Source organism: Cetorhinus maximus, chromosome 26, assembly GCF_964194155.1.
Source record: "Cetorhinus maximus chromosome 26, sCetMax3.hap1.1, whole genome shotgun sequence".
Lineage (NCBI taxonomy): Eukaryota > Metazoa > Chordata > Chondrichthyes > Lamniformes > Cetorhinidae > Cetorhinus > Cetorhinus maximus.
The window spans coordinates 22,683,761-22,697,611 of NC_135904.1; the positions used below are offsets into that span (position 1 = coordinate 22,683,761).

Consider the following 13,851-nt stretch of genomic DNA (forward strand, 5'->3'; position numbering starts at 1 on the left):
TCATTACAAGTCTACCGACTCCCACAGCTACCTTGACTACAGCTCCTCGCACCCTGATTCCTGTAAGGACTTCATCCCATTCTCTCAGTTCCTTCACCTCCGTCGCATCTGTTCCGATGATGCCACTTTCCAAAACAGTGCTTCTCACAAGTCTTCCTAATTCCTTAGCCGAGGTTTCCCACCCACGCTGGTTGACAGGGCCCTCAACCGTGTCCGGCCCATCTCCCGCACCTCTGCCCTCACACCTTCTTCTCCCTCCCATGGTCCCCCTTGTCCTCACTTTTCACCCCATCAGCCTCCACATTCAAAGGATCATCCTCTGTCATTTCCACCAACTCCACTGCCCACCCCCACCCCCCATCCCCGTCGGCATTCCGCAGGGACCATTCCCTCCGGGACACTTTGGTCTACTCCTCCATCACCCCCAACACCTCAACCTCCTCCCACGGCACCTTCCCATGCAATCGCAGAAGTTGCCCCTTTACTTCCCCCCTCCTCACCATCCTAGGGCCCAAACGCTCCTTTCAAGTGAAGCAGCACTTCAATTGCACTTCCCTCAATTTGGTTTACTGCATTCCCTGCTCCCAGTGTGGTCTCCTCTACATTGGAGACACCAAACGCAGACTGGGTGACCGCTTTGCAGAATATCTTCGGTCTGTCTGCAAGCATGACCCAGGCCTTCCTGTCGCTTGCCATTTCAACACTCCACCCTGCTCTCATGCCCACATGTCCGTCCTTGGCCTGCTGCATTGTTCCATTGAAGCTCAACGCAAACTGGAGGAACAGCACCTCATCTTCCGATTAGGCACTTTACAGCCTTCCGGACTTAACATTGAATTCAACAATTTCAGACCATGAACCCTCTCCTCCATCCCCACCCCTTTTTTCATCCCCCTTTTTTCCCCCCATATTTATTTTTATTTTTTATTTTTATTAATTTTTTTCCACTTATTTTCATTATTATTATTTTTAAAATTTATTTCCAATCTCATTCATTGTTTTATCCCCAGTTTTTTGCCTATTTTCGATCTTTCTTCCCACCACTGTTCCCTCCCCCCACCCCACCCCACCCCCACTAGGGCCATCTGTCACTTTCCAGGGTGCTTACCATGGTCCGGCCATTATCACATTTTGCTTTCTTAATGTCACCATTAGCACCTCATTTAGCCAGTACCACCACCATCAACAACTCTTTGGCCTTTTGTTTATGACATCTTTTGCCATCTCTTCTTTGCCTCCACCTATAGCTGGCCTTCCATCCAGCTTCACCGATTCCACCCCCCTTAATCAGTCTATATTTCACCACATCTCTACCTCCCTTTAGATCTAAAGAAAAGTCGTACAGACTCAAAACGTTATCTCTGTCTCTCTCTCTCCACAGATGCTGTCAGACCTGCTGAGTGTTTCCAGCATTTTTTTGTTTCGTCGCAATAAACCTAATGGGTTTGGAGGTCGTTGGACATTGAGCATACACAAGTAATGTCCAGCAGGAACAATGTCATTATTAATGCAGCTGGATGTACAGGTTTTGTTTAGCAAGCCTGAAAAATGCCAAAACATAACTGTATTCTGAACAATTGGTATAAGTGAGATTTTCTCAATGATATAACATTCTTATGTAGTAAATGTATTTGCTGAGGAAAAACATTCTAGGGATATCTAACCTGTTATGTTTATCTTTGCTGACCATTTGGAAGTTCCATCCAGTACACTCTGTTTTGCTGTTTTTAAATGTTGTGCATAGTCTTCTGTCGACACTTGAAATTGCTGTTGAATCAGCTCAAAAATCTCTGGCTTGTTTCTCTCCCTGATTTTCATCCTTTCCTTCATAGCTGTGATGATGTTTTGCGTTTTGTCCTCTGCACCATGTTTTGAACTTTTCTCAGCTGCTCCTGAAATTGGAAATGTGAAACCAGTTAATCATTTAGATATTTTAAATGGGTTAGATTTGTGAAGTAAAAGTCACCAAAAGGATTTTGACGCCCTGACTCCAGTACAATCTGTGTTAACTAATTTTATTTTCTCTGAAACTGAACCCCAAACAGCCAGACCGTCATGTTGTTCAATTGCATTTCTAGAGAAAATCAAAAATGTTCTGGTAAATATTTCTTTTAAAATTATAAACCTCAAAAACAAACTCACAAGAGAAAAAAATATACACCTGAGACCTAAAGCCTTTGTTTTTTTCTTATTCATTCATGGAATGTGGGCCTCACTGGCAAGGCCAGCATTTATTGTCCACCCCTAATTGCCCTTGTTCAGAGGGCATTTAAGAGTCAACCACATTGCTGGTGGGTCTGAAGTGACATGTAGGCCAGACCAGGTAAGGACAGCAAATTTCCTTCCCTGAAAGACATTAGTGAGCCAGGTGGGTTTTTACGACAATCAACAATGGTTTCGTGGTCACCAGACATTTCATTCCAGATTTTTATTGAATTCAATTTTCACCATCAGCTGTAGTGGGATAGAATCACTAAATTACTTGTTCTTAGCACTGTACAGAAACATAATTTTTTGACATCTCTATAAATATTTAAATTAGGACCAGTCAAGATGTTAATCCATGGATAGTTTTCCCATCTTTTTAAAACAAAGTTGCTAAGTTAAATGGATAGTTTGGCTTAAAAGGCAATATCTAAATTTGTTGTAGCCTACTTTAAAATCCATAAACATTTTCTGACCTACTTTCTAAACCATTAATGGTTTGGCCTTCAATGTCTCTACAGACCTTGGGCAAGTTATTTTAATGATGTACTCAAAATCTATCCCTATCTTAAAGCTGAGAGTAAACAGTAAGGCAAGAGGAATGTGTGTTGGGCTTGCAGGTGAGAGAAGAATTATCAGGAAGGGGAACACGGTGTGACCAGGAAGTATCAATTTGGTGAGTTGGGTGAGCTAGATTGAGGGAGGGACTTGAGAAGAAGCACAAGAATAATCACACAGGATGGATGTGGGAGAGCTGTTGTCTTGAATGCTCAGTGGGAATGCAGTCTGGAGTCTAGGAGGGCTTTAGAGGTATCTGGCCTTGGGACTGCTCATGGCAGGAGAGTGTGGAAGATTTGGAATGGCATTACTTACCAATAGACTGTCAAATTTGGAAGCACTTGGGGGTGGGGTACTATTGTCTAGGAGTTATCAGAGGGATGGAAGCACTCAAGAGGAGTCTAGACATTTGAATGGTTCAGGATATTAGAGAATTGTAAAAACTTGAGAGAGTTGGGGGACATGGAATGTGATGTCAGAATGTGGTTGGGAGCACAGGAGACTGTGGTATAGGAACAGTAGGTATAACTGGAATATAGATGGACTGAGAACAGATGTGCTGGAGGGTAACCGGATTGTGGGAATAGTGAGGAAGGAAATTAAATTGAAGCAATCAGGGAGTTTTTGAAGCTTTGATGAGTAAAACGGATGAGCTGAGGGGGATTGAGCAGAACCTGAGCATAATCTAAACTGTTATTTCAGTGCATAACTGAGTAGTGCTGCATTGTCAGGTTCCTTTGAATGGGATAATACTGGCTGCATTTTGTGGTAAAAAATAATGGTGAGGCTGTTATTACTGTCAAGCAATCTCTCTGGCACTGAAAATTAACTTTTACAAGTGTGGAGTCTCATTCTTCCACATTTTAATTAGTGATTTAAAAAGATATATATATTTAAGTTTTCTTTCTGTCGTTTACTTCTTTCTCTCTCAATTCCATCTTTCTTTCCCCCTATTTTGCTCACTGCACATGATTTTGCATTGAAAAAAATATTCTAACTTCCAATTCTGGATTTAGACACCGCACGTCTCAGTGGAAATCTTCGATCTGAATGTTTAAAGGGAAATATTGCATGGCCTGTTCATACGAGTTCCAGATCTCCTGTAGAGGGCTCCTGATAACTGCCAGCTGCCCATGAAAAGTCAATGGACAGTGGTAAACGTAATGAAAGGCAAGTACCATTCATTTGCTGCTGACTGCAAAATCTGGGCGTTGAAACTGAGACTTCTTTTCTGCCCGTGTGCTCTGCCTCTCTCTCTCTCTCTCTAAATGTAAGACACACTAATTTGTCAGCAAAAATACTCACGTTGCAAACAGTCAGCGTTTAGAAGATCTTGGCACTTTTCATGGCATTTGACACCACACTCTGTACAACGCATGCCTTGCCTGGCTATGCCCCAAAGCAGCCCCTCACATTCATAGCAGTAGGTAGGAGTAGTTGCTGTCCAAATCTCGAAGTTATGTGGGGTAGTTGATGATATTGGGTAGATTAAGGCCTGCAGTGTCTTCTTATAAACGTGTGCTTTCTGTTAAAAGTAAGAGAAATATCTGAATTTGCTATTTTAAAGCACTGTTTTAAATGCTTTAACAAAATAAGGGTATATAAAATTTACTACAATATTCCATGCTGTAACTAGATTGTAAAATTGGCAATGCATTAAAATGGTTATTACTGAAACTACTGGTTTCTACATGACTCTGGATGTAAGTATTCTTCTGTACATTGCTCTTATCATTCATCCAAATGTTTTACTTTTTACTCAGTTAAACTGCTGTTGGAGATATACTAAGCATCCAGGCATTATAATATACTTCATAAAGCAAAAAAGTGGCAACATTGAAAGGCTTAATGGAAAATATCTGTTTGGTTAGCAAATAGAAACATGGTAGGATTTGTCAATATAGTTCTTCAGTGCTCAATGTGGTGCCAATTAGCAGAAGAACATGTGCAGTTTTGCATTTATAAAAATACAATACAGATTATTTCTCAGAAATACAAAGTATTACGTTTGTGGTATTCAGCTTTAAATTAGTGAATTGTAATTTTATGTACACAATCAGATTTCCCGTAACATTGCGCTTGAGTAGCCTGGGTCTGAAGTGCAGATGTGAGGTTTCATTTCTAATCTAGCCTGTCATCTCAAGGTCACTGCTCAGGTATTCTCTGTGGGAAGCCAGGTAATTGTATCTGCTGTAATTCTTGGGGTGAATTGGGGGTCAGTAAATTGCTTGTAAATTTAATTCTCCAGGTTTTGAACTAGGATGAAACGACCGTCTTTTAGAAATGTTTTACATTTGAAACACGGTTTGAGGTGTTGTGTGTGAAATCTGTTGAGAAATGCATCGATATGGAAAACAACTTCATTTTCCCCTTGTATCTTAGGGTCAGAGATATGGATTGAATACCTTTGAATAGGAGACACAGGGTCTTTAGGGAGATCATTCCAAATTACACATACTTTTTCAGTTTTCAATTTGTCTCGCGGATTCCTTTATGGGTTTTTATGTAAAGTGACAGCGAGGATAACTAACATTATGGGTGAAATTTTACGCCCCCATTGCAGCGGAAGCAGGGCTGTAAAATGCGGCGAGCCATTCAAAAGTCCATTGACTTCAGCGGGACTGTAATATCCCGCTGGCATAAAATTCCACCCTAGGTCTCTCATATTTTAAGCATATGACTTGTCTGTTATTTTTAAGAACCAAAAATGTAATCATTCTGCACTCCATACGCATTCTTACATTGGGTCAAGGCACCAATTCGTTCACGGTGCATTTAATTAGAAAACTACCTTAAGTTCTTTTTAGACTTCGTGGGATTTCGATGTTTGCTGTCATTTAATGAAACTTACAGATCAGAACAGCTCACCGTCCTCATATCTTAAACTCAGGGACACATTTCATGGCCCCTCGTGATATAGCCATTATTTAGGAGGGGTGCAAATCCCCAGCACATCTCCAGCTATCTTAAACAATTCGTGCACTAATCTACAAGAGGGGCATATTTAATCATGGTAACATTTTTAATAAATCCAATTTACGTTTTATTTTGATTTTTTTCTACAATATCAGTTCTTCTCTTAATACATGTTTTCACCTTATTGACTCTCTTTCCAAGAAATTATTCGGCCATCTTCAAATCAGTGGGAGAGATTCTGAAATGCCTTGTGCAGTGTGTTGAAGAGTTGATAAGTTTGTATAAACTGAGAAATGGACTTAGAATATTCATTAGTACGGCTTTTAATTTATCACCAAGCTTTAGCTTTTTAGTGATTTTCCTTGAAACTTTGCTGGTTGAATAGAATTGCTTCCACTCGAGTCCAGTTGCAACAGCAGTAAGTCTAGCAGAATCACAGAATTTTAATGGCACAGGAGGCCGCCATTTGGCCCATTGTGTCTGCACCGGCTTCCCAAATGAGCATTATGACCTAGTGCCATCGTCCTGCTTTTTCCCCTTACCCCTGCACATTGTTTCTATTCAAATAATCATCTAATGCCCTCTTGAACGCCTCGATTGAACCTGCCTCCACCACACTGCCAGGCGGTGCATTCCAGACCTGAACCACTCGTTGTGTGAAGAAGTTTTTCCTCACGTCACATTTGCATGAAGTTGTAACAACAAATATTTATGTCACTAACGTCTCACTTATGTGCAAGTTTTCTGTCCAAACTGTTATTGCCCAACTCTTGATCATGTTTTTTTTGTTAACGCTTCATTTTGAAAATGCCTATGTAAACATGTAGACTGTAGACTGTAACTCCTGTATGTAAACAATTGTCTGTAACAAAGTAGTTGGAGGTCTGGCCTATGGGTGGTGCTATGGCTGGGATGACTTTCCCAGATTCTTAGCTTTGTCTGCACATAATGTTTGCATGTATAATGTGTAAAAGCTAATCATCAACTAATGTTCATGTTACAGGCACGATACTAGTAAAGAAACACACTTACCAATTCTTCATTGTTTATTGAGGTTCTGTTGACCATGGTTAAGGATATACCTGCTTTTCGGGCAGCCAGAGTCTGTTGAGAAAGGTTCAAATGGTAAGTGGTGAGAGGGCGTTTGAAAGATGATTTCAGGTAACTAATGGATGTACACTGTACATTTTTTGCAACGTAAATATATGAATTCATGCTTTTGTACTCAGAAGACACCCTGGAGATTAGGCTTGGTAGAGCTGTAGCCAATGATTAACTTAAAACTAATGGATGATCGAAGAATCAATGGATCCAACCAATTTAATCAATCAGATTTTTCTCTATCCCAATGATACTCATAATAGGGAGCAACCCCCTTCACCAACGAACTTGGAGACTTTGTACTTAATGTGCTTTTGGGCTTTAAATTACACATCTCTGGCTATGGGATATTCATTGAGCTGGGGCACAGGGCAGTCCCCTCTCCTTGCTCTCCACAAAAGGAAAACAGAAAAGAAAGTTATCAAGATATTCCAAATACAGCAGTTTAGGGCCATTATTAAAGTAAAACTGAGGAAGTGTTTGGCTTCTTCTTGGCAACTGTCAGCAGGGAGATGTTTGAAATCAGGAGATCACTGTGCAGGGAATCGCAGACACAGGCCCACATCTCATCAGCTGATGGCGCAGCACATTGCAGCATTCCTGGAGTAAGGTATTAGGAAAGCGACCTTCAATCCAAGGTTGAGTAATTCTGTTCTGTACAAGAGTGCTGATACCACTGACAGCACAAAATGCATATTTAATCTGTTCTTTATTAATGCTCCACATTTGGCTCTTAAAATGATCTACAGAACATTGGGCTACAAAACAAACAGTCCTCAAACTGTTCAAGGGCTTATGCACGTACAAAATAAGGAACAATGCATGCATATCCCTAGAGAAAATTAGCAAAATACACACTCTGGGCCAGGTTTTCATGGCCTTGATCAGAGAAGATATGAATCGGCTGCTTAGTGGGATGGCTGGAATTCCCACCTCAGTTTCCACCCTCGCCCATTTTCTTGACGACGGGGGAGGGAGTGGACCCCAGAACCCGCCCGTTCCTATGAAGGAGGCGAGTGACGGCATTGTGGATTCATTGAGAGCTTGCTCCAGGTGAGTTTTTTTTAATTTTCGTGGAGGAGGGGGAAGTTTAGTGGCTGTTGGGTTCTATACCAGCTGCATGGAGGCATGAGCCATGGATTGGAGGCCGGAAGAGTTTAAAACATAAGTAAAAATGGCTCTGCCTCCTTTACAGTTCATCATGAAATGATGGAGCATGAGTTGTATCCATGTTCAGTAAGGTGAGTCATTGCAGTTCTGTGATTAGAAAGTATAACTACCCAGCAAACAATATGTTTACTTTATTATTACCTCAGAAACTGGCAAGCTGTCGACATGATAATCAAGCCCTCTGTGCTTAGTTAAACGCACAGCAATGAATAAAATTCAGACTTTCAGATGCCTGCAAAATTTATTGGCAAATAAAAGCTCCTGGACACCAGAGATAGAAAGCATACAAAGCCGATAACATTTATTCAGCAATTTAGGTCTGATTGTGTGCGTGTGTGTCTGTGCATGAGAGAGAGAGAGAGAGAGAGAGAGAGAGATGGGAGTCAAAAGTGTTCTTTAGAAATGATCTTATTCAACACTAATGAGATTTAGATAAGACAATTTTCCTCTTCCACAACGAGTGTGCCCCCTAAACCCGTCAAACACTGCACCTTACGTTATGCTAAGGAGCTGGGAAAATTGAGCGTAAGGAGCACAGTTTAATTTGACTGCACATCCCACCACTTGTGTAAAGCAGGGGTTCCCAAGCTGTGGATCGTGACCCTCCAGTGGGGTCGCTGGCTTGGAGCTCACACAGAGTTTTGGCAGCTGTGTGGCCCCTTTAGATTTGCATGCTCTGTCAATGGGCATGGCATTATCTTGTGCTCTCAGAGGCCCACTTGCTGCTACAGCCACAGCCTGTCAGGTGGGTCTTTGCTTTTTTTCAGCCATTTTCAACACCCTGAACTGAACAACTCTCAACAGCTCCTCACTCAACAAATATCTAGCTACACCCCTCTCCCCCTTCAATAACCCTAACCCCTTCCCCAAATTTTTACTCTTGGATCACATGAAGTCTGAGGCATTAAAATGGGGTCACATTGGGAAAAGGTTTAGGAAGCTTCGATGTAAAGTATGCCAAACGAGGAAAATTCAGGCTGATACATTTGTGTGTAAAACATATAATCAGTTTGTTTTGAATATTTTCATTATTCGTCAAAACCTATCATATTGCACATATACAACTTTGAACAGAATTACTGTAATTCCCTGGTGTGTAATTGCACACCATAATTTGTCTGAATGCAAGCTTGGAAAACATAGTTAAAATGAAGCCTGTGGATTCCTACACAAAAATATTGAGGAATATTTCCTGAATGGCTGGAGAACACAGCTAAAAATATCACCTTGATACAAAAGGTGCAGCTGTGTTTAAAGAAAAAGAGTAACTGTTCCAAAATGTTTGACAGTTCATAGCTGTCAACCCATAACTCTACTCAGCGGAAGAAAACGCTGCAGGGTTCTTTTAAAATCAGACGTCACATTTGATACCAGTGACTGTACAGCGAGTAGTTAGGGTTTGGAATGCGCTGCCTGGAAGTGTGGTGGAGGCAGGTTCAACTGAGGCATTCAAGAGGGCGCTGGATGATTATTTAAATAGAAACAATTTAAATAGTAACAATGCAGGGTTACGGGGAAAAGGCAGGAGATTGGCACTAAGTTAAAATGCTCAGCGAGCCGGTGTAGACATGATGGGCCGAATGGCCTCCTTCTACACCGTAATAATTCCATGATTCTGTGACGAAAATGAAAATGATTTGGAACTTCAGCTCACTTAATCACAAGTTTTTTGTGACTATTTGACCATTGAAATATTCATATTTTTACATTGGTCAAGTAAGGATTCCCATTCATTACAGTTGTTTACTGCACATCCTTACATTTGCTTAATACTGTGCCTCAGTTCTGAAGATATACAGCACTTTCCAAACTGTTGTGAAATGAAGCTATTTAGCAATTCCACAGTCTGCATTGAGATGGATAGGTGGCCAAAACCCCTGGACGGTTCAGAGGAAGCATTGGTATCATTACCACTTTCCACTCAGGCAACGCAAGACGATGCATCATTCTCAGATTTTGCTGAGGGTGCGGAGGGGCGCTGAAGAGAAAACCATGATAGTGCCTGTGCCACTCAGTCAGCGCTGGAGTTATTTAAGCACCCCATCACATTAAAATAAAATAACTGAATTAACCTTACTGCTTCAATGGCGCCATCAACGCAAACTACTGTGTCATAAACCTCGACTGAGTGAATGTCAGCCATTCAATCCTGTTTTCAGCTAATCCAGGGACCAATGCTTCAAACTGTGAATTGCAAAGGAATGCAGTTCAATTTAATGAAAGAGCTGCCCAATTAGTTCCTCAGCCTGCTTTTCCCACAGCCCTTCAAATTTCGAGTGGGAATACACCCATTTTATTTTATTTTAATTTGCAAAGAGAAGCTGCAGTGTTTGAGCAGTTAGTGCAGGTTAGAGACAAATGCTTTGAAACTGACAGCATTTTCATTATGATGAGTAGAAGAAACCACTCATTTAATTTTGAAAGGAAATTATAATCTTTGGCCTGCTTAATTTTTAAATAGGTAGCTGCTGCCCGGGGGTGGGGGGCAGTTAGCACAGTTGGCTAGTTAGTTAGTGTGTGGTTCAGACTAAACACCAACAATGTGGGGTTCAATCTCTGTTCCAGCTGAAGACAATTTGGGGCCTGCCTCCCTGCCCCATAGTAAAATCGCAGCATAAGCAGTGGTTCAGTGACCCTCGAATAATTGACACTGCTACCTGGAGCAGAAGTTGTTACAAATACTGTGACCAACACCCTCAGAGTAGCACACCGTATGTGGACTTATATTTGGAAAGTACTTACCATCGCCTGTTTAATCCAAGAAGCAAGTGAAAGAAATAATATGTAGTTGTTAGTTGCAACTAGAGCCAGTGAAACTAAAATATCAAAGCACACATCAGTGAATTTTTAATGCTGTTTTAAATTCTGCACAGAGAGAGCATGCAACAAAGTTAGCAGCTACAATGACAGTGGGCAGGATTTTCTAACCCTGACACAGGCTGATTGTCATGGGCGGGACGGGAAAATTGGGGAGCCTCCCCTGATGACGCACACTGGAGTTGGGCCTGGAAAATCCAGGCCAATGCCCATACGTGATTAGTTTTTCTGACCATATCAGCAGGAAAACTAAGAATCCATTATTCACAATGAGTTGCTAATTTTTCATAAGCCTGGGTGGAGACACAAAATGAGGGACACATCAGCCAGTACCACCCTCCAATTAGTTGCTGATTACCAAAACTCACTGGCCTGAGCCCAGCAACAGGTTACACTTCAGGAAATGTGGTATGATACAGGAAGATAACATAATTCTAAAAAGTGACTTCTTGAAAACCAGGGAAATAAGAGTAAATTTTCCTCCAACTTGTAAATCACTTGTCCTGGATTTAATTTGCCATCTGAGAGCAGACAACTTTTTAAATCTCAAATGAAAAATATTTTTTGAATAAATCCAACAATAATCCAAGATCTAACTCACCAAGTCCCGGACGATAGGCATCGTCTTCTTTCGACGCAAATCTGGCATACTGTCAATGCCGTATAGCTCACTTCCAGCCCTATAACAAATCATACAGTTTAGTAATGTGTATTACATACTAGGAATTGGAAAGCTACAATTGTATGATTTTCACAATAATTGAGGGAAATTCCTAGAGTCTACCATCTGATTTCTTCTTAGCCTTTTGTAGAATTTCCCGTGCATGAACGTGCGTGTGTTATATGTATATTGGGTGCATTGTGTTAACCAAATTATACACAGCAATCGTTGACTGCTGCTCCTAATTTTTTTCGCCATTTTCTTACCAGCTGTCTCCCGTTTTGTAATCTCCTAATCTTGAAGACATTTACTTCCTATTGGGTGGAATGTTACAGCCCCATCAAGGCGGGGGTGGGGCCATAAAACGCAGCGAGCTGTTCAAAAGTCCATTGACTTCGGTGGGGCCATCAAATCCCACTGGCGTAAAATTCTGCCCATAGTATCTCTCTCATGTTCACAGCATCCATTTGTGAACTTTGGCAGTAACCATTATTGTGCTGTTCAACTGCAAACAAACTTCCAGCAGAGTTTGTTGGCTTATGGTCAGAGTGGGTGCTTTGGCCATTTCCCTAACCCAGGAATGCTGAGCACATATATAGTGCTCCTAGTGCCATTCTGGTACAAGCCATCAGCTGAGTCTCAGATCTTCTTGGGTTATGAGATTTGATTAATATTTGATAAAATGAGAAGAACTTCTCATTTTTTCCCTTTTTTTTCTGGTGAATAAGAATAAGAATACATTCTTCCAAAAATAGCTAAGTTTCTGTTCTCAGCGGTACACAATTCCAACCATGAGTACTCATGGGCCAGCTGGTAGCTGAAATGGCAGAATATTCTAAGTGAAGTACCTTACCTTCAAGTGAAAGCATTAAATTACACTTTCAAGCCATAAAGAATATCTCTTCACATAAACCCCAAAAGATAAATCTAGATTCTTTTCATGTATTTTTGCTTCTTATCTGCCTCCCTAATATCCATTCAAATGATGCTAGATATAAAAGTCATGCCTAGCAGAATGGATTCTTCAATACTGGACCTTTATTCACAACAAAACCATCAGTTCTATTCATGTTTTCACCTCCAACACTCTGCCCAGATATCGATTCCAAGTGTTGATCACGATCTGTATGAAGAGCAACTTCCTGCTATCAGTCTCAAGAATACCATTTGTTAGTTTGAACCTGCATCATGTCCTGTTTCCCACCATTTAACATGGTGGTCCAGAATTTCCTTGAGGTTGTTCCCACATTCACCACCATAACTTCGGCAGAATGTAGAGGAAACCCCAGTACTGTGCAGAAATTGGGGCACACCCGCACTTTAAGCAAGGTTACAGTGGCGGAGAGAGCGCACTTCCAAGGAAATTTCTGGATTAAATGTTTCCACAACATTTAATATCTTATGTACCTCAATAGGTTTGCCTCTCAGACAACCCCTTTCCAGGCTAAGGAGCATAACTCTGTTCGGCCTTTCCTCAAACTCAGTCCAACAACACCAAGGTTCATCTTCATGGCTCTCTCCACCCTCTCCAACACTTGGTTTCTCCGTTTCTTGGTAAGCAGGACTGGAAACCACAGAATACTCAAGTGCGGTCTGACTAGAACACTGTACAGTTTGATCACAACTTCCTCTGACTTGTACTCTACTGTCTTTTTCTTATTTGTTCACGCGACGTGGGTGTTGCTGGCCAGGCCAACGTTTATTGCCCATCCCCAACTGCCCTTGAGAAGATGGTGGTGAGCTGCCTTCTTGCACCACTGCAGTCCATGTGTTGTGGGAACACCCACAGTGTTGTTACCTGAAGGCAGTTCTAGGATTTTGACCCATCAACAGTGAAGGAACGGCGATGTGGTTCCAAGTCAAGGTGGTGTGTGACTTGGAGGGGAACTTGCAGATGGTGGTATTCCCATGCATCTGCTGCCCTTGACCTTCTAGTTGGTAAAAGTAATTGGTTTGGAAGAAATAGGAGTTGGCCATTCAGCCCTTCGAGCCCACTCTGCCATTCAATGAGATCATAGCTGATCTTCTACTTCAACACCATTTCCTTGCACTATCCCTGTATCCCTTGATGTTTTCAATATGTAGAAATCTACAGATAGTTTTTAACATACTCAATGACTGAGCCCTCCACAGCCCTCTAGGGCAGGGAATTCCAAAAATTCACCACCCTGAGTGAAGAAATTCCGCCTCATCTCAGTCCTAAATGGCCTGCCCCTTATCCTGAGACTGTGTCCCCTAGTTCTAGACCTCCCACCCAAAGGAAACATCCTTCCTGCATCTATCCTGTTGAGCCCTGTAAGAATTTTGTAGGTTTGAATGAGATCATGTCCCTTTCTTCTAAACTCCAGAGAATAAAGGCCCAGTCCAGGTGATGTTGAAGGAGCCTTGGTGAGTTGCTGCAGTGCATCTTGTAGATGGTACAC

The 13,851-nt window shown here is 41.5% G+C and overlaps 1 protein-coding gene across 7 annotated transcripts in view; it reads right to left on the reverse strand.

The window, feature by feature from the left end:
- The window catches only part of unc13c (unc-13 homolog C (C. elegans)), a 585,292-nt gene that overhangs the window by 249,371 nt on the left and 322,070 nt on the right, over nt 1-13,851 (reverse strand). For all 7 annotated transcript variants that reach the window (XM_078530361.1, XM_078530365.1, XM_078530363.1 and 4 more), the window contains 4 exons: nt 11,369-11,447; nt 6,712-6,783; nt 4,069-4,288; nt 1,665-1,892 (listed from right to left, as the gene is read on the reverse strand). In XM_078530361.1, coding sequence (XP_078386487.1) covers nt 1,665-1,892; nt 4,069-4,288; nt 6,712-6,783; nt 11,369-11,447 — 599 coding nt within the window. The remainder of the gene's footprint in view (nt 1-1,664; nt 1,893-4,068; nt 4,289-6,711; nt 6,784-11,368; nt 11,448-13,851) is intronic.